We start from the raw sequence: 24,776 nt of genomic DNA on the forward strand, positions 1-24,776 counted from the left end.
CTAATAAATCTAGTGCCCACTTGACACCATACATAGTTATTGGCATACAAACAATACTATTGACTATCTCCCTTATGCTATGCCCTACATTGGTTGTTGACTACTGTGTAACAACCAATTTGTACTTCTTAATCCCTTCTCCTTTTTACCCACCCCCAACGCCCCTCTCCTTCCACTGCAGAAGCTCTTCAGGGGAGCATTGAGCTTTGAAACAACCGACGAGAATCTGTGGAGCCATTTTGAGACATGGGGAATGCTTACAGACTGTGTGGTGAGAAAAGATCCAAACAAGTGCTCCAGGGGCTTTGGATTTGTCACATGTGCTACCATGGATGGGGTGGATGCAGCCATGAAGGCAAGGCCACACGAGGTGGATGCAAGAATTGTGGGACCAAAGAGGGCTGTCTCAAGAGAAGATTCTCAGAGACCTGCTGCCCCCTTCACTGTGAGAAAGACTTTTGTGGGTGGTATTAAAGAAGACACTGAAGAACATCACCTAAGAGATGATTTTTGAACAGTGTGGGAAAATCGAAATGATTGAAATCATGACCGACTGAGGCTGTAGCAAGAGAAATTTTGCGGGGACAACCAAGATGGCACAGTACGTAAATGCTGTGCTTACCTTCTCTCACAACCACATCAAAATGACAACTAATCTACAAAAGAACCATTATTGAGAATCGCCTAAAATCAAGCTGAACTGAAGCCTTTCAACTAAGGACGTGCAGAAGCAGCCACCTCCAGACTGGTAGGAAGGGCAGAGACGCAGAACAGGCTGGTCCCACACCCGCGTGTGACCATTACACATCAGGAGGGCTATTTTGGCTGTGGGGGTCCCCTCCCCATCCTCTAGAGGAGTGAGAGATTCCAGCCCAGGGTTCCAGTGCCAGGGAGAGAAGTCCCCATAATTTCTGGTTGTGAAAACCAGCAGAGATTGTGACTGAGTGAGACTGAGGGCGGCTGCACTCACAGACGCTCCTCTTCAAGGGGCTTTTGCGCGGACTCACCCACCAACGGAATCACTCGCTCTGAGCTCCAGCACTGGGGCAGCAACTGGAAAGGTGACAGGGACATATGGTGGGGAACTGAGTTGTCTGGCTTGGGACGGGGGCTGGAGAGTAGGCTTTCTCTGGATGGGGGAGCTGGCGGAAGCCATTGTTTCTCTGTTGAGCGCCCCACATTTCCAGTGTGCAAACACAGGCGGCCGCCATTTCTGAGTCTCTGCTGTTAGTTCACCATGCCCTGGTGATTTGAGACCTGGCTCCACCCAACTTTCGGGCACACCCAGGCTGCTTTCAGTGGCTTTTACGTGCAGACCACCTGCTTTGGCTCAAGCTGCAGACTTTCCTATGGTCTCTCAAAGGTTTGCAGAACCCAGACAAGCAGCATCTGGCTTGAGCGTGTCCTGTACCTCTGGCTGAGCAGCCGTAAGCCGGCACTAGCGGCAACCAGCCTTGGTTTGCGGCTTGGCCTCTCAAGGCACTTCCAAGCACAGCACGTGTGGCAGCCATCTGCGGATTTCTTTCTGGCTCCTGCTGGGTGGCCCTGGTGGGGCATGGGCTGTGGATGAAGCAGACCTACAGCGGATTCCCTCCAAGGTGGTCCTGGGGCTGGCGCCCCCAGTGGCTAGCTTCAAAATGAGCTGGAGCATCACTTAGCTGCCTCCAAGTACGACACACCCATGGGGCGGATTGGGCCGGCACCAGAGTCCTGCTGAGGCAGATCCTGCTCAATGGGATCAGTCCTTGCACAACAACTCTTCCATTGTAGTCAAGGCCAGTCCTCACAACCAGTGAACCCAAGGGTCAGTCCCTCACATTGATGTGCAATTATCAACCAAGGCTCAACTACAAGAGGAGGGCACACGCAACCCACACAAGGGATGCACCTGGAGTACGTGGCTCAGGTGACCAGAAAGACTGTGCCACTGAACCCCACAGGCCACTCTACTAGGACTGGAAGACATAGCAGGCCTACCTAATACATAGAAACAAACACAGGGAGACAGCCAAAATGGGGAGACAAAGAAACATGTCCCAAATAAAAGAACAGAACAAAGCTCCAGAAAAAGAACTAAGCAAAATGGAGATAAGCACTCTATCAGAGGCAGAGTTCCAAACACTAGCTATAAGAATGCTCAATGATCTCAGGGAGAACTTCAACAGAGAGATAGGAAGCATAAAAATAGACGTGGAAACCATAAAAAAGAATCAGTCAGAAATAAAGGATACAATAATGTAAACAAAGACTATATTACAGGGAATCAACAGTAGATTAGATGAAACAGAGGATCCAACCAATGATGTAGAAATTAAGGTAGCAGAAAACACCCAACCAGAGCAGCAAAAAGAAAAAAAATCCAAAAAATTGTGGGGAGCTTAAGGGGCCTCAGGGACAACATCAAGTGCACCAACATTCACATTGTAGGTGTAACAGAAGAAGAGAGAGAGCAAGGAATTGAAAATCTATTTGAAGAAATAATGACAGAAAACTTCTGTAACTTGGTGAAGAAAATGGACATATAAGCCCAGGAAGCACAAAGAATCCCAAACAAGATAAACCCAAAGAGGCCAACACCAAGACACATCATAATTAAAATGCCAAAGGGTAAATACAAAAAATCTTAAAAGCAGCAAGAGAAAAGCAGTTAGTTACCTACAAGGGAGCTCCCATAAGACTGGCAGCTGATTTCTCAACAGAAATTTTGCAGGCAAGAACAGAGTGGCAGGAAATATTCCATGTGATGAAAAGCAATGACATACAACCAATATTGCTCTACCCAGCAAGGCTGTCATTTAGAATTGAAGGACAGATAAGGAGCTTCCCAGACAAGAAAAAGCTGAAGGAGTTCATCACCACCAAACCAGTATTACAAGGAATCTTAGAGGGACTTCTTTAAGATGGGAGGGGGGTTAAGAATGGGTGAAAGGGGAAAGGATTAAGAAGTAGAAATCGGTTGTTATAGTCATGGGGAATATAGCATAAGGAATATAGTCAATAATAGTATAACTAGGTATGGTGCCAGATGGGCACTAGATCTATCAGGGTGATAGATGGGAATGGGGTTGGGGTCAGGGTGAAAAAGGTGAAGGCATTAAGAAATATAAATTGGTAGTTAATACAGTATGGGGAATATAATCAGCAATGTTGTAAAGATCATGTAAGATGGCAGATGGGCACTGGACTTATCAGGGGGATCACGTCATAGACTGTGCAGATGCCTGACCACTATGCTATACACCTGAAGCTGAAGTAGAATAATATTGAATGTCAACTATTACTAAATATATAGGTATATATAGTCGTGGGATGTGGAGTACAAGGGAAGAGAGTATTGTAACAGCTATATAAGATGTCAGAGGGGTAGTAGCTTGGGGGTGGGTTATCACTTTATGAGGGGTTTAAATATCTATTACATTGCTTTGTACACCTGAAACTAATAAAAAAAAAAAAAAGGTTTTGCTTTTGTGACCTTTGAGGACTGTGACTCTGTAGACAAAATTGTCATTCAGAAATACCACACTGTGAATGGCCACAAGTGTGAAGGAAGGAAAGCCCTGTCTAAGCAAGAAATGGATGGTGCTTCATCAGCTAGAGGTCGAAGTGGTTCTGGAAACCTTGGTGGTGGCCTGGAGGTGGTTTTGGTGGGATTGACAACTTTAGTCGTGGAGGAAACTTCAGTGGTCAAGTTGGTTTTGGTGGCAGTCGTGGTAGTGGAGGATATTGTAGCAGTGGGGATGGCTATAATGGATTTGGTAACGATGGAAGCAATTTTGGAGGTGGCGGAAGCTACCATGATGTTGGCAATTACAACTTCAAATTCTGGACCCATGGAAGGAGGAAACTTTGGAGGCAGGAGTTCGGGCCTCTATAGTGGTGGAGGCCAACATTTTGCCAAACCATGACACCAAGGTGGCTATGGCAGTTCCACAGCAGCTATGACATGGCAGAAGGTTTTAATTACTGCCAGGCAACAAACTTTAGCAGGAGAGGCAGAGAAGTGACAGGGAAACTACAGGTTATAACAGAATTGCGAACTCAGCCAAGCACAGTGGTGGCAGGGTTTCATGGCTACAAAGAAGAAATGTTTTAGACAATATTCATGTGTATGGGTGACAAACTCAAGGACTGTAACTGTATATCAAAATTAGAGGAAAAAGGGGGGTCAAATATATGATGATGGAAAGAGAACAGGCTATGGGTGGTAAACACACAATATATAGATGTATTATACAAATGTATACTTGAAACCTATATAATTTTATTAACCAATGCCACCCAAATAAATTTAATGAAAATTAAAAAATAAATAAAACAAAAAGGACTGTAACTGTATAACAGGTTATTTTAGTTTCTGTTCTGTGCAAAGTGTAAAACATTACAACAAAGGGTTTTAATACAGATTTTTGCACCCATGCTGTTGATTGCTAAATGGAATAGACTGATTATGATACTGAATAAACGTGTCTTTAAAGAAACCATAAAAATAACATCATACGTCGCTTACAGAGAGAGACAGGGAAGAGACAGGGCAGTAAGGGACAGATACTAACCTGATAGTGGCCACCTGTAGAATAGAGAGGGAGGATGTAGCAGGGACCGACAGCTTAATGGGACTTGGGTGATATCTATGTTTTATTTCTTTTAAACATAACTGGAAACAAATGGAAAATTATTAACTCTTGTTAATTCTGGGTGGTGGAAATATGGGTGTTTGTTATATTGTTGTTTGCTCTTTTCTGCAATTTTTATGTTTTATAAAAACCAACAAACAAAAAATCCTGTCTTTTCAACTGTATCCCTTCTGCACTTGTACCTGTATCATAAAACTTACTAGTCTGCCTCCTCTCAGTTTCTGACCCACGTGTCTGTCTCCCCCACCTACTCATGACCTTCCAGAGGACTGGCTTGATAACTTGCGCCACAGGGTAACCGGTGAGTCACGACACATTGATTTGTTCATTAAGTAGAGATTGAGCGCTGCTTGTGTGCCGGAGCTGGGCAAGGAGCTGGGGAGGACAAACGAGACCTTGGCCTCCTAAAGCTCACAAGGTAGTGAGGGACCAGGCCAGTGAGCAGGAAGTTCTGAGGGTGGGGAGTGCATGGGTAGGGAATGGAGTGGTGGGGCAGAGAGGGAAGAGGCTGGGGAAAACCCCTAGAGATCTGAAGGGGAAGTGGAGGCAGTCAAATGGAGAGGTGGGAGAGAGAATACTTCCAGCCAAGTGTACAGCTTTTGTGCAAAAGCTTCAAGTCAAGAGACAGCAGGGAGGATTTGAGGAACTAGAATTCAGGATGGTAGAGTGCCAGGGGAAATGGGGCTGGAGAGGAAGGTGTGGGCGAAGACAGAGCACTGTAGACCCCGGCTCAGTAGACCCCGGCTCTACCACTTGCTGCAAAGGCAGGTCATTTAATCTATCTCTAAGCCTCAGTTTCCTTGTCTACAAAATGGGTATTAAAAACAATATCTACTTCATCAAGTTGTGAGGATTCAAGGAGGCAATGAACATAAAATGCTTGCCACTTCATCAGGATTCAATTAATGCTAGTTTTACTGTATTTGGGGTCGAGGGTAAAGGCACAGGAGGATTGTAAAGGAGTAGTTCTGACAAGTGCAAAATTGTTTGACAAAAACCACTTAGGCAGGTAGCAGTAGGGGAAGGACCCGAGGGTGCCCAGACCCATCAGCTTCTGCAATACCTAGGGTTATTTGCCTCTGTGTTTGTGCTATTTCAGGGGCCATTTCCTCATTTTCAATACTCTGAGATTAAAAATGCAAGTGAGAAAAATTCCCAAGATGACGCCTATATGCACACAGGGGTGCAGGCTCCATTTGGGGCTGCAACTACCTACTTCACCAGATGTCACCCCTAATGTGGTAACTCCTCGACTGGCCCCTTCCCACCTGAGCTACAGCCGTGAGGTCAGCAGTGGGTGTGGCTGCACTGGAGCTGGGCGGAGCCAGACACCAGAAAGTGCCCAGTTCCCTGTTCCATCTGGGCAGCCACCAGCTAGGTCCCTTGAAGAGTAATTGAAGGGAGAAGAGTTAAGAGATCTTTATTCGGAGGATGACGAGGACTTCCGCAGGTTTGTCAGGCAGCGACTTGATCTGTGAATGAAGGCGACCATTCATTCACCCAGGAGCTCCTGCCATATACCTCAGACTCTGTTTTAGGTATCTGAGGGGCCAGAGTAAATAAAAGAAAATCCCTGACCTCAAGGAACTTACATTACAGTGATGAACATAGTACAAGGAGGTGGTGGTAAGTGCTACAAAAGCATTGTAAGGAGGATGTAGAATGGGAGGGAACACACATTTAAGAAGAGTGATCTGGGAAGGCAAAGATCTGAATAAAGTGCCAGAGGGAAGGAACCATAAAGAAATGTGGGAGAAGGGAATTTCAGGCACAGGGGACAACAAGTGAACGTATCATAAGGTGGGAGTATGTCTGATCTGTTCAAGGAACTGCCAAGGGTCCATGTGTAAGTTCTGTACAAATTGCTTTATCTCAGGGAAATGTAGAAGCAAAGCTGTACAATAAGGATGAAGACACTTGAAGTTTGAGAAGTTATGACTCACCTATGACCCTGAAAGTAGCTTGAAGAATTAGGAATCTTCTAGAACGCTTCTCAAGCAAAGTCCCAGAAGGAACTCCAGAAATGAGGTACCCATTACAGGAAGAGGGCAGGACACGAGAGGACTCTGAAGTCAATTTGGACTAGTCCTCTTGTTCTCAGGAGGACCTACCAATGCTAAAATTCTGTGATGGAAGATGCTAAAGGAATTAACACTGCCTTAAGTGATAATTAGCCTCACTTCTTAACAATGAAAAGGTGTAGGAAGACCATGCTTCTCCAAATAACCGTGAAGCCAAACAAACAGAAGACAGCTAGCTGTCAGCAGAATGCTCTTCAAATATAAAAGACTGCATGGACAGCTTTTTCCACTCCTCTTCCGCCTCCCCACCTCTCTCTCTCTCTCTCTCTCTCTCTCTCTCTCTCTCTCTCTCTCTCTCTCGTTCTTTACTGTAGACGTCCAAGGATTGGAGGAAAGCCAAGAAAGGAAACTGGACCCTGCTTTTCCTCTGGACAGAGGAAGAACCATCTCAGGAATCATCTTTCTGGAGCATGACAATGTGGTGTTGAGAGCCATGTTTTCAGTCATTCTTTCACCAGTTTCCATTGGTTAAATAGTTGAGAATCAGAAGACTCAGCCTAACTGGGTGTACAGCTGGGAAGGATCTAAAGGGTGAGACCTTTTTTTGTAAAAGTAAATGAATTTGCTCCACCATATGGCCTATCTCTTAATTAGGAGAGACTATTTGTACTCTCCTAATAGTCTCTTTAGCAAGCCAGTTTCTTATCCCAAATAGGTAGCTCATGTTGGAAATGTATTTTGACTGGAATTTATACCGTGTTTCCCCGAAAACAAGACCTAGCTTGACAATCAGCTCTAATACGTCTTTTGGAGCAAAAATTAATATAAGACCCAGTCTTACCTTATGTTAGATAAGACCTGGTCCTATATTATAGTAAAATAAGACCAGGTCTTATATTAACTTTTGCTCCAAAAGATGCATTAGAGCCGATTGTCCGGCTAGGTCTTATTTTTGGCCAAACATAGTAACTGCCTTTGGATTTCCTGGCCAGGTGAGAAAATAACTTGCACTATTTAAAAATCACACCTAAAACACTTGCTCAGCAACCCTACCCTACTTAACTGGGTATGCCTTGGATCCGAAGGAGTCTCAGCCATTTCCAAATACGAAATTCCCTCACTAGAGATGACCTACCACCACTAAGTAAATGGAAAAAGCTCCACTGCAGGCGTAGAAGGCCATCCGTAGGTTTTACTGCTACACATGTTCTGTGCACAGGACAGTCCTCAGAAACTGGTGACCACTTTGGAAGGGATAATGCTTTTTGTGATAATTTTGAAATTGTGTATTTAAAAAAATACCACCTTATGACATTAGCAGTCAAAATTTTAACTTATTTCCAAGCCATAAGAAAGAATAATAGCCTTGTTATTTGAAAGCTTTTCAAAAAAAGTTTTTTTTTTTATTTTCATAAATTAACACACATAACAGTGGGAATTTTAGAGTCACAAACTACCAAACAGAAAAGGAACTGCAGGGGCATCATGTATGCCAATATTACCAAAAAATGTACAAATTTCACTGAACTATTGACCGTGATAATATATAAACACAGGCAGCTATTTACTGGCCCAGACCAGCCCAAGGAGATGCTGAGGCCTCTCACCAAGAATTCAAATCCAATTCAGCACCAGAGAGGGGCTCGTAAAGACACAAGCTTCAAATCTGAGTATGCTGTGCTCGAGGGCGGGTTACATGGGGACCCTCACTTCACAGTCAAAATAGCCGTTGCTGCTCAATTTGTGGCTAGATATTAAATTTCATTTTAGTAAAATTGAGCCTTCCTCTTAAGCCATCTTTTTACTTAAGAAGTTCAGTTGTGTAAGGAGCCCTTCCCTTGCATGAATCCAGGAAAGGTTACTCTGCACTTCTGGCCAATTATTTACTTTGGATACAGCCACCCACAATGTGGTGTTTAAGAGGTCCTTTCCATGATACCAGGGGAGGGGAGGGGGAGGTTACAGAAAACAAAACAAGGGAATTAAAGAAAGCACCAACTGCATACTCCCCCACCACCCCCGTAATGGGAGAACATCATCACTGCCTAAAAGTTGGTCTTTCGCGGACCTTAATGTACACGGCATTGATTAGAAGATGGGATCCCAGCCTGCAGACGAATCCCGGCTCTGCGTTCCACCAGGCTGCACCAAAGCGTGGGATCTGTGGCCTGCTCCGGCATGCACACTCCGTGCTGCTCTTGGCCCGGTGGGCTGGGAATGAGCCAGGGAGGGGGGATCACGCCCAGAGGGTGGGATCTGGAATTTACCTCAGGTTGGCTCTGGCAACCGCTCAAAAGACTCTTTCAGGCAAAATTGTGACAAAGTGTCATGATTTTCACAGCTCTTGGAGGAGCGCTGAGTTTTGGGATTCACAGCATGAGTTTCTGAGTTCTTCAGGCTCCAAGTAAGGCAAACTCTACATTATCTTTCCACTGTACCTCCCTCAGCTGCAGCTCTCAGAGTAAGGTCAGTAAGAAAAAGTGGACATAATCTGCTTTAACAGGTAATGAGGTACATTTAAACTAAAGGAGAAATGAAGCTGGAGAGGAGACCAAAAGGAGGGAAAGGTGGGTGGGGGAGGCAAATATAGCCATAAACTGGAAGATGAAAAAAACCATAGTTGATAGTTTCAGTGAAAAACTGATGGGCAGAACCCTGATTGGACCTGAGATTTCTCCTCTTTCCTGTATTAATAACACTAAACCACCAGTACTGAGTAAATTAACTAACTGGAATTCCTCACCATTTCGGTGGGAAGTCCCCAAACTCAGAAATGACCAACTCCCACTCCAGAACCAGACTTACTGAGCTCTGGGCAGCTGGCATGTCAGCCCGACTAACGTCTCCCACCGTGGGCAGGTACCAGACAGCACTGCAACTCATTAGGCCAATGTGAAAACAGGTGTTAAGACAGGTGTGGCTGAGCATGGCTAGAACCGGATGTATCAGCTTCAGGTAAGCAATCTCCAGTTTGCAATGGGGGCCCTTTCTTAACTTTGGAGCAAGGGAAGGGCCCTAGCCAGAGGGCAGGCCAAGAATTTCCGGGACAGACAGGGTTGGCCTCAGAGCAGCTTCTTTCCTACATTCCCAGGACAAGGAGGGAGCCTGGGTCTCTGTCTCCTCCAATTCTCCCTTCCTAGATGCAATGTTCCAAATCATTGCACCTGGCCTTAGCAAATGCCATGCCTCTAACGGGCAAACTTGAAGTCGTATCTCTGTAATGTGGCTGATAATCACAGTTGTACCCACCTCAGCTTCAGTCTGTGGGATGACATGGCTGCCACACTGCGGACGCACCTACACTAGCAGTGGAGCCAGCAAGCAGGGCTCTGTCGACTCACTGGGAGTTTGCAAGCTTGTCCAGCAAGAGTTCCCTAAAAACGTTTGTACGGGGGCACAATGTATTACTCATCCCGCTCCCTTAAGCAAAAAGAATAGAGAAGCGGATAGTGTCTCAGGACCCTGTCCCAGGAAGGGAGAGGGATGAGGTGAAACACAGCTCATGTCCATACAGTCCGGGCAAAGGGGATTTAGAAGGGCAGAATCTGGTTCACATCATTCAGAGCCAGTGTGGAAACTTGGCTCGCTCCTAATGCTATTTGGCCATGGCCTTACAAACCTCCGCGGAGTACCGGGTGTGGATTTCACTTACTAAATGCTATGTCTGAAGCAGTGAGCCTCAAAGACGGACGTGGCACTTTGTTTTTTCTTGCTCAGGTCAGTTTTTCTGCTCCAGTGTGGCATAGACTGTCAACCTGCAAAGGAAAGGCACATAGAGACCCCCCACCCCACCCCACCTCCCCACCCACTAACAAATGGGGAACAAAAGAAACCTAGGAGAGACATTCCAGGATGGCACCACTCACTCTCCAACAGACTAACTTTAAAATGTCTCTGGAGCTTTCCTAGTTCCCCTTGGCAGCTGCCTCCCAGCAGTGGCTCCTAGGAAGATGGGAAGAGGTGACCAGTGTCCTGAGGCTGGGTCTAGCATCCCACTCACCAGCCAAGGAATGTTAATTCTCTGAATGCTTGTTTCACGCGCAAGAAAAAAGGATAAAACACAAGGGAAGGAGGGGAGAGGAGGCAGGGGGAGGGACACAAGGATTAGCAGAAAAGAAATGAAAACTCTGGGCCTGCTGACCTACACAGGATCCTTCTGCCCACAGACTCTTGTGGGCACACAAGAAGAAACTCAGCGAACTCTGGCATTCCACAACATTTCCAGTAGGTTTGACACAGGAGCCCAGAGTACAATGAGGTGTCCTCAGAGAGAGCTGGCCGTGGAATTTCATGATCCCACCACAAGAAGGCATTACTGGGTTTGAACCACGGCCTGTTGCCTCTCCCCAGTCTCAGAGCAGGTTGTTCTGACAGCTGCGAACACTCTGGGTCGGCCTCTTTTACCGCCCAAGCCGTGGTACCCAACTTTCTTACATACCACTACTTCAGATAAAACCCATTAAGACCACACCCAACCTTTGCACTTTTTAAATGATTGGGAGAGAAACCTGCTCTTACTTCTGTCATTAAAATAAATACATCTACTCAGTGGGCAAGAATGAGAACCCAGATGAAAAAAGTACTCCCTCTAATGCATTACACTAGAAGGTGGAGGTGGGGCTTGAAACACATGAATGGAAAAATGTCTCTCCATTATCCCATACCATGCACTGATAAACTGGGTCAAATGCCTATCATATATTCTGAAGACATGTACTGTCTTTCTCCTCAATGTCTTAAAAAATTTGTTTTAAAATCACATTTAAAGGCTCCAAACATGCAGCAATTAAAAAAAAAAAAAGGAAATAAAACAAAAGAAATTAACACCACAACATTAAAAAGTGCAACTTACTTCGAATGGGGCCTGGATGGGCTCCTCTGGCACTAGTGACCCAAAGTCACAGAAGGGAGGAAAAAATGATGGGAAAAAGCATCACACACACATTCAATCTCTCTCTCTCTCTCTCTGTCTCTCACTCCCCAAGGTTCTGGGCAGACAAACTCAAAGGATTAGAAAACATACAAGCTCATCTTTCCTGAACTACTGAAATGAGCCAGTGAGACCTCGCAGAAAAGGACGCCAGGTCCCCCTCCCTAGGCAACGTCTCTAAATAATCTTGGTCTAGCACTACCGTAAACAACGCAGAACTTTCACATGGGCGTGCAAATGCTGTGAGTCCTTGGAATCCTAGTGTTACTGAACGTATGCTGTGTCCTCTTCCTGTGGAGGGCAGAGTGGGAGGGGGAGGCCAGATGTCACTCAGGACCATTTCCAGGAGAAAGGGAGCATTCCTGAGGTTCTATACTCAGCAGTAGAAGTGGAGGACCCTCCTTCACCAGTTCCTAAAAGGTTGCATCTGGAAACAGGTAAAAATCCATGGTCTGCATTTTGAATGATTTGGGTATAGGGCAAAGTTAGGCATCTTCTTCCAAGGAGGCCCAGCAAATCTAACATTGAGACCCCAAAACCAAATTGCTTCTCAACAACCAGATGATTGCTCCTGCTCCTCTTCCTTGGCAAAGAAGGTCTCCAGTTCCATTAGTTTCTGTATCAAAAGGGCATCAAGCTCTCGACTCTGCAGCGCCGCCTTCTGGGCCCTGGTGAAGCTGCCTGTCACCTTGACCTTACCGCGAGCTCTCCTCTTTCGTGGGACTGTAAAATCCTGAAATTCTAGAACTCGCTTCCTCTTCTGTTGGCTGATTGAGATTAGCGTACCATTTCGTTCCTTAGGTTCCTCAAAGATGGTCTCTAAACACCTGAGGGGGAAGCACATTCAGAATCACCAACACTCTGACCCATATGGCAAACCTTCTAGTCACCAGGGGCTGAAAGCAACTTGCACTAACAACTCCTTACTCAACTGTTTCCTCTGGCCAGTTATCTATTTTCTTTGTGTACATGTATATCTACACACACGCACACACACATGAATATGTACTATATAAGCACATAGTGAAAAAACTGAAACTGAACAAAAGGGTAAAAAATAAAACTAAGACCAACCCCCCACAGGCAACACCAGCAATAATTATTTGTGTATCCTTCCAAGTCATTCAATGTATAGACATGCATAAATAAGCATATATAATCAGAAGTCAGCACTTTTGTGTGAAGGTCCAGATAGTAAAATTTTAAAATTAATGAGCTACATAAGTCGGTTACATATTCCTTTTTGTTTTTAAACGACCCTTTAAAAGTACAGAAACCTTTGTTAGCTCACAGGCCATTAAAAAAAAACACAAAACAGGCCACTGGCTGGATCCGGCCTGTAGTTTGCTGACCTGGGGCATATATCCTCCACTTTGGATCTTTTTTCTCACTCAAATGGTAGCAAACCACACACACTGTCCTATGCACTGTGCCTCTTTGACCTATCAATAACTAAGATTGTTCCAATTTGCTACACAGGCATCTGATTCATTTTTTAAAATGGCTATACAGTAATGTATTCCATTATATGGATGAATCATATTTTAATCAGAACACTATTAATGAATATATTTAGTTCTTTCCAATCCTTTCCTGTTATTTAGCAATGCTGTGATGAATAGTCTTGTAAAATGTCTTAGAGCAAATATTTATCTTGTATAATAGGATAAAATCCTAGAATTCTTCGGCTACATCCTAGACACAACCGGAACTTAGTTAATTGTTCAATGACTTGAACAGAACTCAGACCCAAATGTAGCTAAGTGAAGCTCTTTCTGGATTTGGGTTTGGAATCACATCTGAAGACCCATGATTTATTAGCCCTGAAGAAGACAACCAGCATATTTAGTAAAAACTCAAGATCAAACTAAAAAGAGACTACATTTTCCGTATCTAACCCAATATACATTTCTTTCCCATCTTACCAGACACCAATTCAAGTGCTAGGAACTAAAAATATCAATTCTAGTTATTTCCAAGACCCGATATTGGAAGAACTGAACATACCCTTTCTGAAGTTGAAGAAATGAAAATGTACACTGATCATTTCGGAAGCCTTCCCCATCTATTATTTCCTACTCGTATGTACCTACCTGTTTGCAGGAGGAGACATATAATTCTTGTTGGTATATATTTCTTCTAAACTAAATTCCTTTTTCTTTAACCTAAAAAAGAAAGTAAAATAAATTCATCACGCTCTCTTAAAAAAGATAAGACTGGCTTCCCAACTCTATCCTTTCCATTCTTCACTTTCAACCTTTCTGTAATAAGTTTTAGACAAGTCTCATGTGAATTTCTTTCCCAATCTGCCATTCTTCAACTTTACGAAATTTAGTTCATTTATACTTATTGGGAATGATATAATTGGATTTATATCTATGATTTTACAGCTTTTTGTTCTACCTTTTTAAAAAATTTTTTTTTAAATTTATTTTTAATTTATTGGGGTGACAATTGTTAGTGAAATTACATAGATTTCAGGTGTGCAATTCTGTATCACATCATCCATAAATCACACTGTGTGTTCACCACCCAGAGTCAGCTCCCCTTCCATCACCATACATTTGATCCCCCTCACCCTCATCCCCCACCCCTCTAAAATTTTTTTAACTTTCATTTATTTTAAGTGTATTTTCCCAGGACCCATCAGCTCCAAGTCAAAGAGTTGTTTCAATGTAGTTGTGGAGGGCGCAGCTCAGTGTCCCATGTGGGGATCGAACCGGCAACCTTGCTGTTAAGAACACCAGGCTCTAATAAACTGAACTAACCGGCCACCCCTGTTCTGCCTTTTCAATGTTTCTGTTTTCTTAATTGACTACCTCCTTCTCTGTCTCTCTTATGGCCCCCCCAACCCCCCAACAACTTAGAAATATACTTTTAGTGGTTGGCAAGAATTTTAAAGAGCATATTTAACTTAGAAACTGAAGTGCATCAATATTTTTACCCTCTTCCAAACAACGCAAGGTCCCTGGAACTTCTAAGTCAGATCAATACTGTCCCAATTTATATGTTATTAGTGTTCTATTTTGTCTCCTTTTTATATTTCGTAATTAACTTGTTGAAGAAACCAGGCCATCTGGCCTATGGCTTCCCCAGTCTAGATTTTCTTGATTACATCGACATGGTGTCATTTAACATGTTCCTCTGACCCAAACATATGGGAAAAATACTACAGGTATTCCCTATAGATTGGCAATCAGATACAGAGGCATAATCAGATTTAGACGTTTGTTTTGACAGGAGAATTTTTAGATGGTGGTGGGACATGATACCTGTTGTCACCATTTTTGTGACATTAATAGCCACTTATAAACAATGACTATATTATTTCTTTAGGGTTGTACATAGTGACAGTCTATCATTCCTTCTTCATTCATTTGGTAGAATTCTTCTATCTAAATGGAAACTTCATGCTCATTAAGATTTTGGTAACCTTGAGATACAGTTTGCACAGGAAAGGCAGGTCACATATTTGGTTCTATTCCCTTTATTTACCAATTTCCAAAATAATTAGTTGGTTTCCTAATATAGTCCAAATATAACCAATGAGTTTTGTTCTTTTGTAAAGTATCATTACAAACTATTGGATTTAAACAAGTTCGATGTGCTTTAATCTATTGTAGTTATTCCTTTTGATGCTCAGACTGTTCCATCTGTGTCCAGTGGGAGTTCCAAATTGGTTCCTCAATCTGTGACATGACCCAAGTAGTCTTGATTGCTTTTTAGTGTAACAAGATATTTTACACTCTTGTGCATTTCCTGCCCTGTAATCAGTCTTCAAGGAATCCTGATTCACACACGATAGAATTCAACCTTTTAATTATTTATTTATGAGCACTCAATTTATTTGTTGTTAATTTTTACTGCAATGTAGAAGATAATAGCTTTAATCTCAGGTCACCACTCAGTAGAAACTTATTTTCAGAGAACGTAACTTGATTACAAAAGAGCAAATCACTACCAAGTTTCTGTACCTTAAACCTGTTTCAGATAAGACAAGGAGAGACTGCAGAGCATGGCAATTAACTTTTTGGCACCATGTTTTAGTGTCTTCCTGGGTTTCTGAAAATCTTTTTTTTTTTTTTTTAAAGATTTTATTGGGGAAGGGGAACAGGACTTTATTGGGGAACAGTGTGTACTTCCAGGCCTGTTTTCCAAGTCAAGTTGTTGTCCTTTCAATCTTAGTTGTGGAGGGTACCGTTCAGCTTCAAGTTGTTGTCCTTTCAGTCTTAGTTGGGGAGGGCGCAGCTCAGCTCCAGGTCCAGTTGCCGTTGCTAGTTGCAGGGGGCGCAGCCCACCATCCCTTGCGTGAGTTGAACCAGCAACCTTGTGGTTGAGAGGATGCACTCCAACCGAGCCATCCGAGAGCTCAGCGGCAGCTCAGCTCAAGGTGCTATGTTCAATCTTAGTTGCAGGGGGCGGAGCCCACCATCCCTTGCAGGACTTGAGGAATTGAACTGGCAACCTTTTGGTTGAGAGCCCACTGGCCCATGTGGGAATCGAACTGGCAGCCTTCGGAGTTAGGAGCATGGAGCTCTAACCGCCTGAGTCACAGGGCCGGCCCCTGAAAATCTTAACTGAGGTTTAGTTTGGTTCAATTCTAGTTCAGCAAGAACATGCTTTTGAAAGCTATACACAAATAATAACATTGCTTTGAGAAAAATTGTAACACAGATATGATTTTTCATAGTGATTTTGCCCTGGCATTCCTAAAACAGCGATTTTGCTTTACAACAGCAATAGCTACCTTAGATTGAGGATGTCAAATGAGCCATCGGAAAGTGAAAGATTAGGATCCCAGGCAGTCATTCTGACTTGCAAATCAGGACACTATGCACCTATGTCCAGTTTTTGAGCTGAGGTGAAGGTTGGCGAGCCAAGCTCGGATGCTGGAGTTCCTGGGCTCTCAACCAACTGCCTTTCTCAGAGGGGCCTCTCTCACTGGAAGTGGCGGGACAACAGTCTATCTCAAAAGCACAGACACATTCTCTGGAGATGCTACCTTGCTCGGAGTGGCTTTGCCAAGAGTCTACACTTGATTGTCTTCCTTCTGGTGATTCCTCGGACCCTCTGTTCACTTTGATCTGTTTTTATGACTTGATTTCCCTTCAGTAGGAAGAATGAGATTATTCCAAAAACATGGTTTGCTAGTCTAGTAATAACAAAACTACCTCAATGGCATGTGGCTGAAACCGTATAGCATGTAGCTTATGTCCCTAAACATATAAAACGCACTACATTATATTCTTCTTCAGCAACTCCAACATCGTCTTTTCAGCTTTGATTTGATGTTTATTTCCATTGGCACTCGAGCAAGGAAACTTGCTTCTCTCCTTGCTTTGGGATTTATTTTATTGGGAGTTGTTTTCCATTCCCTGAACTTTTATTTAAGGCCAGATTTGGAAGCGGGTTCCTTGAGAGCCTGAGGGCACCACTAACCTGGGACCACTCTACACTCAAGCTTCAGCTTAAGGTGTTTCCAGTCTGCCTAGGTTGCATGGATTCAGGGTAGATATCTGTGAGGCCAGTGTGTGGCCGTTAATTCTCAAGGGGAAGTTCTTTACCTCCACCCAGTGACAGGATTTGGGGAAGGTAATTTCCTTTGTTGTCCTCTTGGGAATTGAGAAAGGGGGAGGAATGCAGGTTTATTTTTGGTTCACACTGAGGTTATAGCCCTTTGTGGGTGTGTATGTCAATTTAATGTGTATGTGTATCCCATGTTAGACTCTCATTTTAGTAACGGCAAAGATTTTGTCTTTTGCCCTCAGCACCCATGAGGCCAATGAAAACCTAATAAGCTCAGTATAACCCTGATTTTGTAAATGCCCTCAAAGCAAAAGGTGGCTTAACTATTCACTCACTTCTTTCCTCTCTGGATTGCTACTTTCACTTAGTTTTTGGCTTCCAAGAATCCCTTATTCTCCTGACAATTCAGTGATGCACATAAAAACTAATGATTTATTGAGAATTATTATTTGTTTTCTAAAGGAAAGCTAGCAAGATAATGCATCTATCACATTGCTAAAACAGAAGTTCTAGTACCTCATTTCTACCCCATATACACCTAAAGTCTCAAGGATGATGGTAAAATGGGACTTGAGATGGAAGAAAGATCATGGATACAGAAGTTTTACTTTTTTATTTTTATTTTTGATGAGACAGTCTCAATATGGCCTTTTCTTTATATCCGTAGTTATAGGACTTCTGTTCTGCTAGTCTTCAGATGGTTCTCCAGGTTGATTGTTCTATAATTAAATTGTAATTTTAAGGTGGTCATGGGAGGAGGCAAGCACAGCGTTTACCTCCTCCGCCATCTTGACCGGACCTCAGTTGTACAGTTTTTAAACTGTAGCTCTGTCACTCAGTGGCTTTTTGACAAAACCAGGAGTTGAATCTCTACGGTTAGTTATGGCCATGTCATTTTATGATGAAATTGTGGTAGATTCACCAAAGTTCATGCATTTTATAGGATAAGTGGCTTTCACTGAAAACTCTGCATAAGGCATGGTCTTGATGCTGAGATGTGCTGATATATACCAACTAGAATATAGCAACAATTTTAATCGCATCTGACTTCTGGCCTGGAAAATGACCAGGGCAGACGAAGTAATCCCTAACATGACCAAATTATTTAATTAACAATGTCTTTTATTCTCTGACCTAGAGAAAATACATCTATAAATAAAGCCAAGGAAAAAACATCAGGCATTTGGGGGTGGGTACAAACCCTGTTCTTGAGAAACGGTGTCTCTCATTTACAAATGTTTATGGAAGACACAACCGCAGAAATAATTTATACAAAACACAGAAGTCTTAAGAAAATTTTATTCCCCTGAAACCTTTATAAAATGTTGTAACTTCTACTACCTGTTAACAACAAAAATCATATAATGAGCTGCTATGCCAATTCATTTGTCATAATACTTTTCACCTACAATAAAGATTGAAGCAATCATGAGACATATATAAATTAATGGATTTATTTCTGTTTTTTTTTTTTACATGATTCTTAATTGTTCCTAAAAGTCTAACAGCAGTTTGATTCATGTGTGCATACATTTACTGAAGGGGTATCATGCTTTTTACCATACTCTTCACTTGATAATTTATTATTTTAGCTACACATTACATTGCTTTATGATAAATTCAGTAACAAGAAAGAGCATTATCGTATTTCAATAATGCATGATTAAAATGGATAAATTAATTATATTTCTTATACATGATTTTAATTGAGTTATAAATTTTACAAATCTACCTTATAAAATGTGTTCATAACTTATTTCTCAATGGTTTGCATAATATTCTGAAAGGTGAAAATTAACACATTTACTTGCGTTGGAAAACAGAAAAGTTAAGAATGAATGACTGATGGACTTGAGTAATAACAATTGCCTTTGCCAATTAAGTTGTATATATTTCCCAAACACCGAGACACTGACTAACAGAACTGACTAACAGAACCTACCTAAGTCACCGCCTTTTGATCCTCTGCTTTCAAAAAAATTAGGTGATCACTGTGATTTTTTTGTGTGTATTATGTGAAAAAAGTCTACAAAGAATTGAATGTCATTTTTATATTAAAATTCACTCCCAATTACTTATTTATATAAACAATGTTTTTCAGAACTTATATCTACATATAAATATGAGATAGAATACATCCAATTCTGAATCCTATTTCATCCTAGTAATAAGTACTATTCAACCAGGCTATCTGAAATATTTAAAAAATAGCTCTTGAAAAAAAGCAAATGCATTATGTTTGCCTTAAACCAACTATTGTCAAGTACACAGTGATAACCTGTTTTTAAAAATAAAAACAATCTCTTCAAAAGACGTGGTAGGACAATCAATAAAATAACTAAGATTAAAATATAATACATTGAGATAAAAAACACATGGGAAAAGTGGGATGTCAATCATGATCATAGTAACAGTTAACTATGTATTGCATTTGTGTTATGTGAAGCAATATAACAGATACAGTACACAATTTTTTCTCAATTGAACTCTTCAGCAATCTTGAGCCTTGAAAATTCATATTCACATTTTACAGATAAGTTCTGGAAGCTCAGAAAGGTTAAATAACTTACCTTGGGTTACTTAAGGGACCACTGTTAGGCTTCCACTGAGAAACGGAGGAGTGAAATCAATCACATGACAATACAATTCTGGAGATCTTTATTTATTTATTTATTTTTTGAGATCTCTTTTTAAATATTTAAATTTTCATAGTGTGTCTGTGTAATATATATAATTCCAAAACTGGAATCAGGCTTACTACATCATTTGATAATCTGTCTTTTCTTCCCATTTTACTCTGTAGGGTTAGCAATTGTCTCTGTCATAAAAAATAAGTCTTTGGAAACCAAAAATTTAAAGGCTATAATATAGACCATAACATGGACCTGGCATTTTCTAAAGAAAATTTAAGTTGTTTCCCTCATGATATTTAGGTTCCTTCCCAGTTATGTGCACAGACTGTTGTGGACTCAGGTTGTGGGGTCGGGTAAACCTGTGTGAGACAGAAACCACCTCTGTCATGATTGACACCAGAGCCTAGCACAGGTTTCTTAACCACTGAGTCTCAGAACCTTCACGAAACCTAAGGACAACAATAGTGCTTACCTCCCAGCATCATTAGAGGATGAACTGAGATTCTGTACGCACAGGGACAGCACAACGCCTCAATAAAAAGGATTAAGAATGCATTAAAATATCCCTGCACATAAATCTCTGGCCATATTGCCAATGAATTATTTTGGATACATTTTTAGAGGTATAATAAATAGCTCAGAATGTATGATCATTTAAAACGTCATTTTGTTCTGCCAAACAATTTTCAAAAAAGTGAAGCTGTGTGTATTAAAGAGCTCACCTTTTGGGTCGAGGAAGGCCCATGGGGGTAAGATTAGGGTCTGGCTTAGGAATGGTTTTCCGGATGCGAATCTGTGAGACTTTCTTTGGCCTCTTCTCTGGCTCAGCCTATTTTTAAGGATTAAAAAGAAAGATGGTCAAGTTGCAAGACATTTTAAATACAGTGGTACCTACGTTTTCAAACGTAATCCATTCCAGAAGACCGTTTTGAGTTCTGAAACGTTCGAAAACAGCCGACAGCTAGACCTCAGGATCTTGCACTCAGTGGAAGCCACGTGACATGTTCAACTTCTGAGGTGTGTTCGAAAATCAAAGCATTTACTTCCAGGTTTACGGCATTCATAAACCAAAATGTTTGTCAACAGAGACATTCGAAAACTGAGGTACTACTGTATATAAAGCCCCCCTTTTTGACACGATATCACTTCCTCAGTTTATAAAAGACTCTAATAATAATAAGCAGTTTATGACAAAGTTTCCCCTCTTACTCCTGCCAAAAGTGTTTTCAACAACCCCCTTTATAGTATTAAAAGAGAATTGTACATTCAGTTCAGTTATTGAGTTATCAATATGAAAGTTTGCCACCGTTGGAGACAGTAGATGTTGCAAAATTGAAAAACACCATTGTTCACTCATCCTCTTTGAATACATGAAGCTGCTCTGTGGTCTAATTCTCTAAACACTGTTAAATGCTGTCGTCAAGAAAAAAAGGATCTGGAGAACAGTGAAGAGTAAGAGATCCAGGGCCAAACAGAAAACCTCCTGTCTTGGCCATCTCCACTACTCAGCTAAAGCTAAAGGTGGTCAGTGAAGATACTGAGGGGCCCGCCTGTATCTGTCACGTGATCTGCAGTCATCAGTGGGCATCTCCAGCGCTACCACCGCCTGATCCTACCAGCACTGTATCTTACCTCTTTCTGTTCTGGAGGGCTACTCTGTGGATGGGGGCATGCTGCTGTCACACCATCCAGTTCATCAAACCCAGGAACCTGGAACTCAGAGGCTGACAGCAGGAGCTTGCTGACAGCTGAGTCTGCTACCAAGCAAGACTTTGGTACCAAGGCAGGAAATGGAGGTTCAAGCCTAGCATCATGGAGAGAAAAACAGAGAAAATATGAGCAGGTTTTTTTTCGACCTCAGCACATTCAACTTCTTAACGTTCAGACTAGGGTTGCAGCCTTTTTCCAGCAATAACATTTCTAGTCAACCTGTTCTCTAGTCACTTTCTGGACACAGCCTGTGTCTGCATACGTAAAAATTCACAAGAATGTGGTTAATCCATTGCATTGGTATAGAGCAATGAAATAATGAAAATGTAATGAACAAGAAAAAATGTAAAAAGAAACAGTTTACATGGGAGGGGTGGGAGAAGACCTTTAGTGACCTAAACAAATGAACTCAATCCCATCCAGGCACTGAAGTTGACTAAATGACCAAGAAATAAGGTAACTTACAGTACAATGAGCTGGTTAAGTAATTTTGGCTTCCCCCCCACCCCCCGGGTATTTGGTATTGATTACACATCCCTAGTTGCTACTTGTAATAAAACACATTTGAATCTAAGATTCAATCTTAGATTAAATCTCAGATTGTTCATACAAGAAATGTAGATTACGTTTAGAAGGAGAACAAGAGCGCAGAATCATGCCATCCCTTAGTGCTCTCTCTCTCTCTCTCTCTCTCTCTTTCTCTCTCTCTCTCTCTCTCTCTCAGCAAGCCCTCATATGCCAGGCACCTTTGAAGGCTTACCTCATCTGACTGCCGCTGGTGTTGTAAGCAGCTTCCATGCCCGGAAGAGGCACATATGGTAACATGGTGTGGCTGAAGTGAAGCAAAAGTACAAGAACAGCATTTTAGGGCAGCAGAACAACAGGAAAGATTTGATGCCATTGCGGATTTGGCACATGACATTCAATTAGAGCTTAGGAAGACAAGAAATGTTAGTCACTCAGAAAGATGAAAATCTCCTAGTTAGGAGAATTACATTTATGTGCCCATCACTGAAATGGAGGTAGGCTGACAGGAAAATGATTTTCTAATTGAAATGGAAAGAAGGTAGAAATAAACAGAGGACAGTAAGAGAAAGGGGGGGAACAAGAATGGTTTTGAGTCTTATACCTTCTAATCAAGTTGTTGAATAGGCATACTAAAGGTTAAAAAAATTACAGATAAAAATCTTATACTACATTCAGCTCCGCATTAACTTTATTAAAGTAAAAGCTACCAATTTCTACAAACTTACACAAAATTATGGAGAAAACCTTATTTTTTTTAAAGCCAAGTGCCACATAAAACATGGCTACGTAGAAGAAAACAGATAACAGGATGGTTGGTTCCTTTAAAATTAATCTTTTATTTTTAAAGATGAAACAATAGTATTAATAATCACTTATAGATACATTAATACACAATGTTGAAAAGCTTTATGTGCCTCTCAAAGTAAAACCTATTATCAGTTTCTCCTGAATTTAGAACAGAGTACAAGTTTAATTAATAAGATGTTTGTATGAGGACCATACAATCCACCTCCTCTTAGAAATTTGTTCAATGGCTAGGAAAAATACAGATAATTCAGATTTTTAGGATGTTCAGCACTGACTCAGAATTTCCTGAGGCGAAACTGATTAAAGGAAAGAGAGGCAGGGTGGAATACTGGAAAAGGAGCTGACCAAATCAGAAATTGGGAGACCTTGGTACTAGGTCAGCTCAGCTGAAACACTGACCAGCTCAGTGACCTGGGTTAGGGAAAAAAAACACGTGCCTCAGACTCATCATCTATAAAAAAGGCAAAAAAGATGCCTGTTCAACCTATATTACAGAGTGCTGGAGAATAAGGTTCAAATAAGAAAATCCTATGGAAACACAATTTAATCTTTGTTAAGCCTTGCTTTCTGGGGCTCACCAACTTATCATGCTTAGTATTTCTAAGTGTCTTTAGGAAAACAGAAAATCTCTAGACTCAAAGCCAAAGCATATTATGTTACGACACTTTTTGAGCCAAAGAGAAGGAAAAGTCTCACACAAATACCACCCCTCCACTTTCCACTTGAATTAAAAAATAAAATATAACAAAATAAATTGAATTCAAAAAGCTAAAGTTAAATAAATAAATAAAAATGCCAGATATAGGAAGTAAGGGAGAGAGAAAACATTCCACAACAGGAAACAGAAAAGTTAGGTGGGAAGGAGTTCTGGAAGAGGAAAAAGCACCAAAGGGTCACACACCTTCCTAGGGTGAAATGACTGTCTTCCCTCTACACTAACCTCCGGAATGAACTTAGTTTAAAGCTGTGTTTCAGACAGAGTAGAGAGCAATTATGAGATTGCAGAGGCATACCAACAAACTAGTTAATAACAGTAGTACACCATCATTTAAAACAATTTGATTCATTCTAATGTATTTTTATGTCTGCATTATAAGAAGTGAACATTTTTATATAACCGTAAGACAAGTACTTATATAGTAATTCAGCTCTCCATTTCAATCAGCCACATTCAAGTTCTTGGGTGTTTTCCTGAAACCTCTTTTTTTAGTTTGCAGCTAAGATGCTGGGGAAACTTCATAATATGCAGCAGCAGCTTTCTAATGACACAGAATAAGTCTGCATCAGAGACCACCACATACACAAAGCTCCCAGGCTATCTGGAACTTTAAGGCATTTTGGCTGTTGAATTTTTAAACCATAGCAATGGTAAGAGCAAACTAAAAAAATGTTTAAAATTTCTGTTCATCCAAAGGATTACAAACAGGAAGATTTATCTATATCTAAAGCAGATCTTTAGGGATCTGCTTTAGGGATCTGCTAACTCAAAATTCTTTTTCTTCTCTTATTTTTCAATTAGAAGGTAAAATGATATTGGTGAAATTATTTTTTAACTATTCTCAGTAGTCGAACTACAAGAACTCTTTTCCAGTTCACTTAAAACTCTATAAATTCTACAACTATCATATGCAAATGCCGATCTTTGAAGCCTCTCTGCTCCAGAAGAAATGCAGAGGTTCAGGTACACCTGAGACCAATATAATATTGAATGTCAACTGTAATTGAAAAAGAAAAAGAAAAAAAATGCAGAGGTTCATAAACTAGATTTGGTTATGCCTATATAACTAATTAACTTATTTTAAAAGTATTTCTTCTGTATCGTTTATATACCAAACACTGAGTTAAGTGCTGGCTGTATAATACTTTGGTGAACAAGCTATAGTTACAAGCCACTATTTGTCACTACAAGTCTTTAACTTGTAATGGTGTTTGTTCTTTGCAAGGTGGGGACAAGAGAAAAGAAGAGATTCAAAAGATCTGATGGTTT

At 41.4% G+C, this 24,776-nt stretch overlaps 1 protein-coding gene across 9 annotated transcripts in view; it reads right to left on the reverse strand.

Moving 5' to 3' along the window:
* Window positions 1-7,906: 7,906 nt before the first annotated feature.
* The window catches only part of PRR14L (proline rich 14 like), a 48,119-nt gene continuing 31,249 nt past the window's right edge, over window positions 7,907-24,776 (reverse strand). For 5 of the 9 annotated variants that reach the window (XM_033098381.1, XM_033098378.1, XM_033098379.1 and 2 more), the window contains 5 exons: window positions 22,215-22,286; window positions 21,377-21,548; window positions 20,467-20,573; window positions 13,679-13,750; window positions 8,010-12,412 (listed from right to left, as the gene is read on the reverse strand). In XM_033098381.1, the coding sequence (XP_032954272.1) occupies window positions 12,136-12,412; window positions 13,679-13,750; window positions 20,467-20,573; window positions 21,377-21,548; window positions 22,215-22,286 (700 nt within the window). In that variant the 3' untranslated portion in view covers window positions 8,010-12,135. Of the gene's footprint in view, window positions 12,413-13,678; window positions 13,751-20,466; window positions 20,574-21,376; window positions 21,549-22,214; window positions 22,287-24,776 lie in introns of all 9 variants that reach the window. The other 4 variants (XM_033098376.1, XM_033098373.1, XM_033098372.1 and 1 more) reach the window with 3 other exon arrangements.

The sequence above is a fragment of the Rhinolophus ferrumequinum genome, chromosome 25, assembly GCF_004115265.2.
Source record: "Rhinolophus ferrumequinum isolate MPI-CBG mRhiFer1 chromosome 25, mRhiFer1_v1.p, whole genome shotgun sequence".
Lineage (NCBI taxonomy): Eukaryota > Metazoa > Chordata > Mammalia > Chiroptera > Rhinolophidae > Rhinolophus > Rhinolophus ferrumequinum.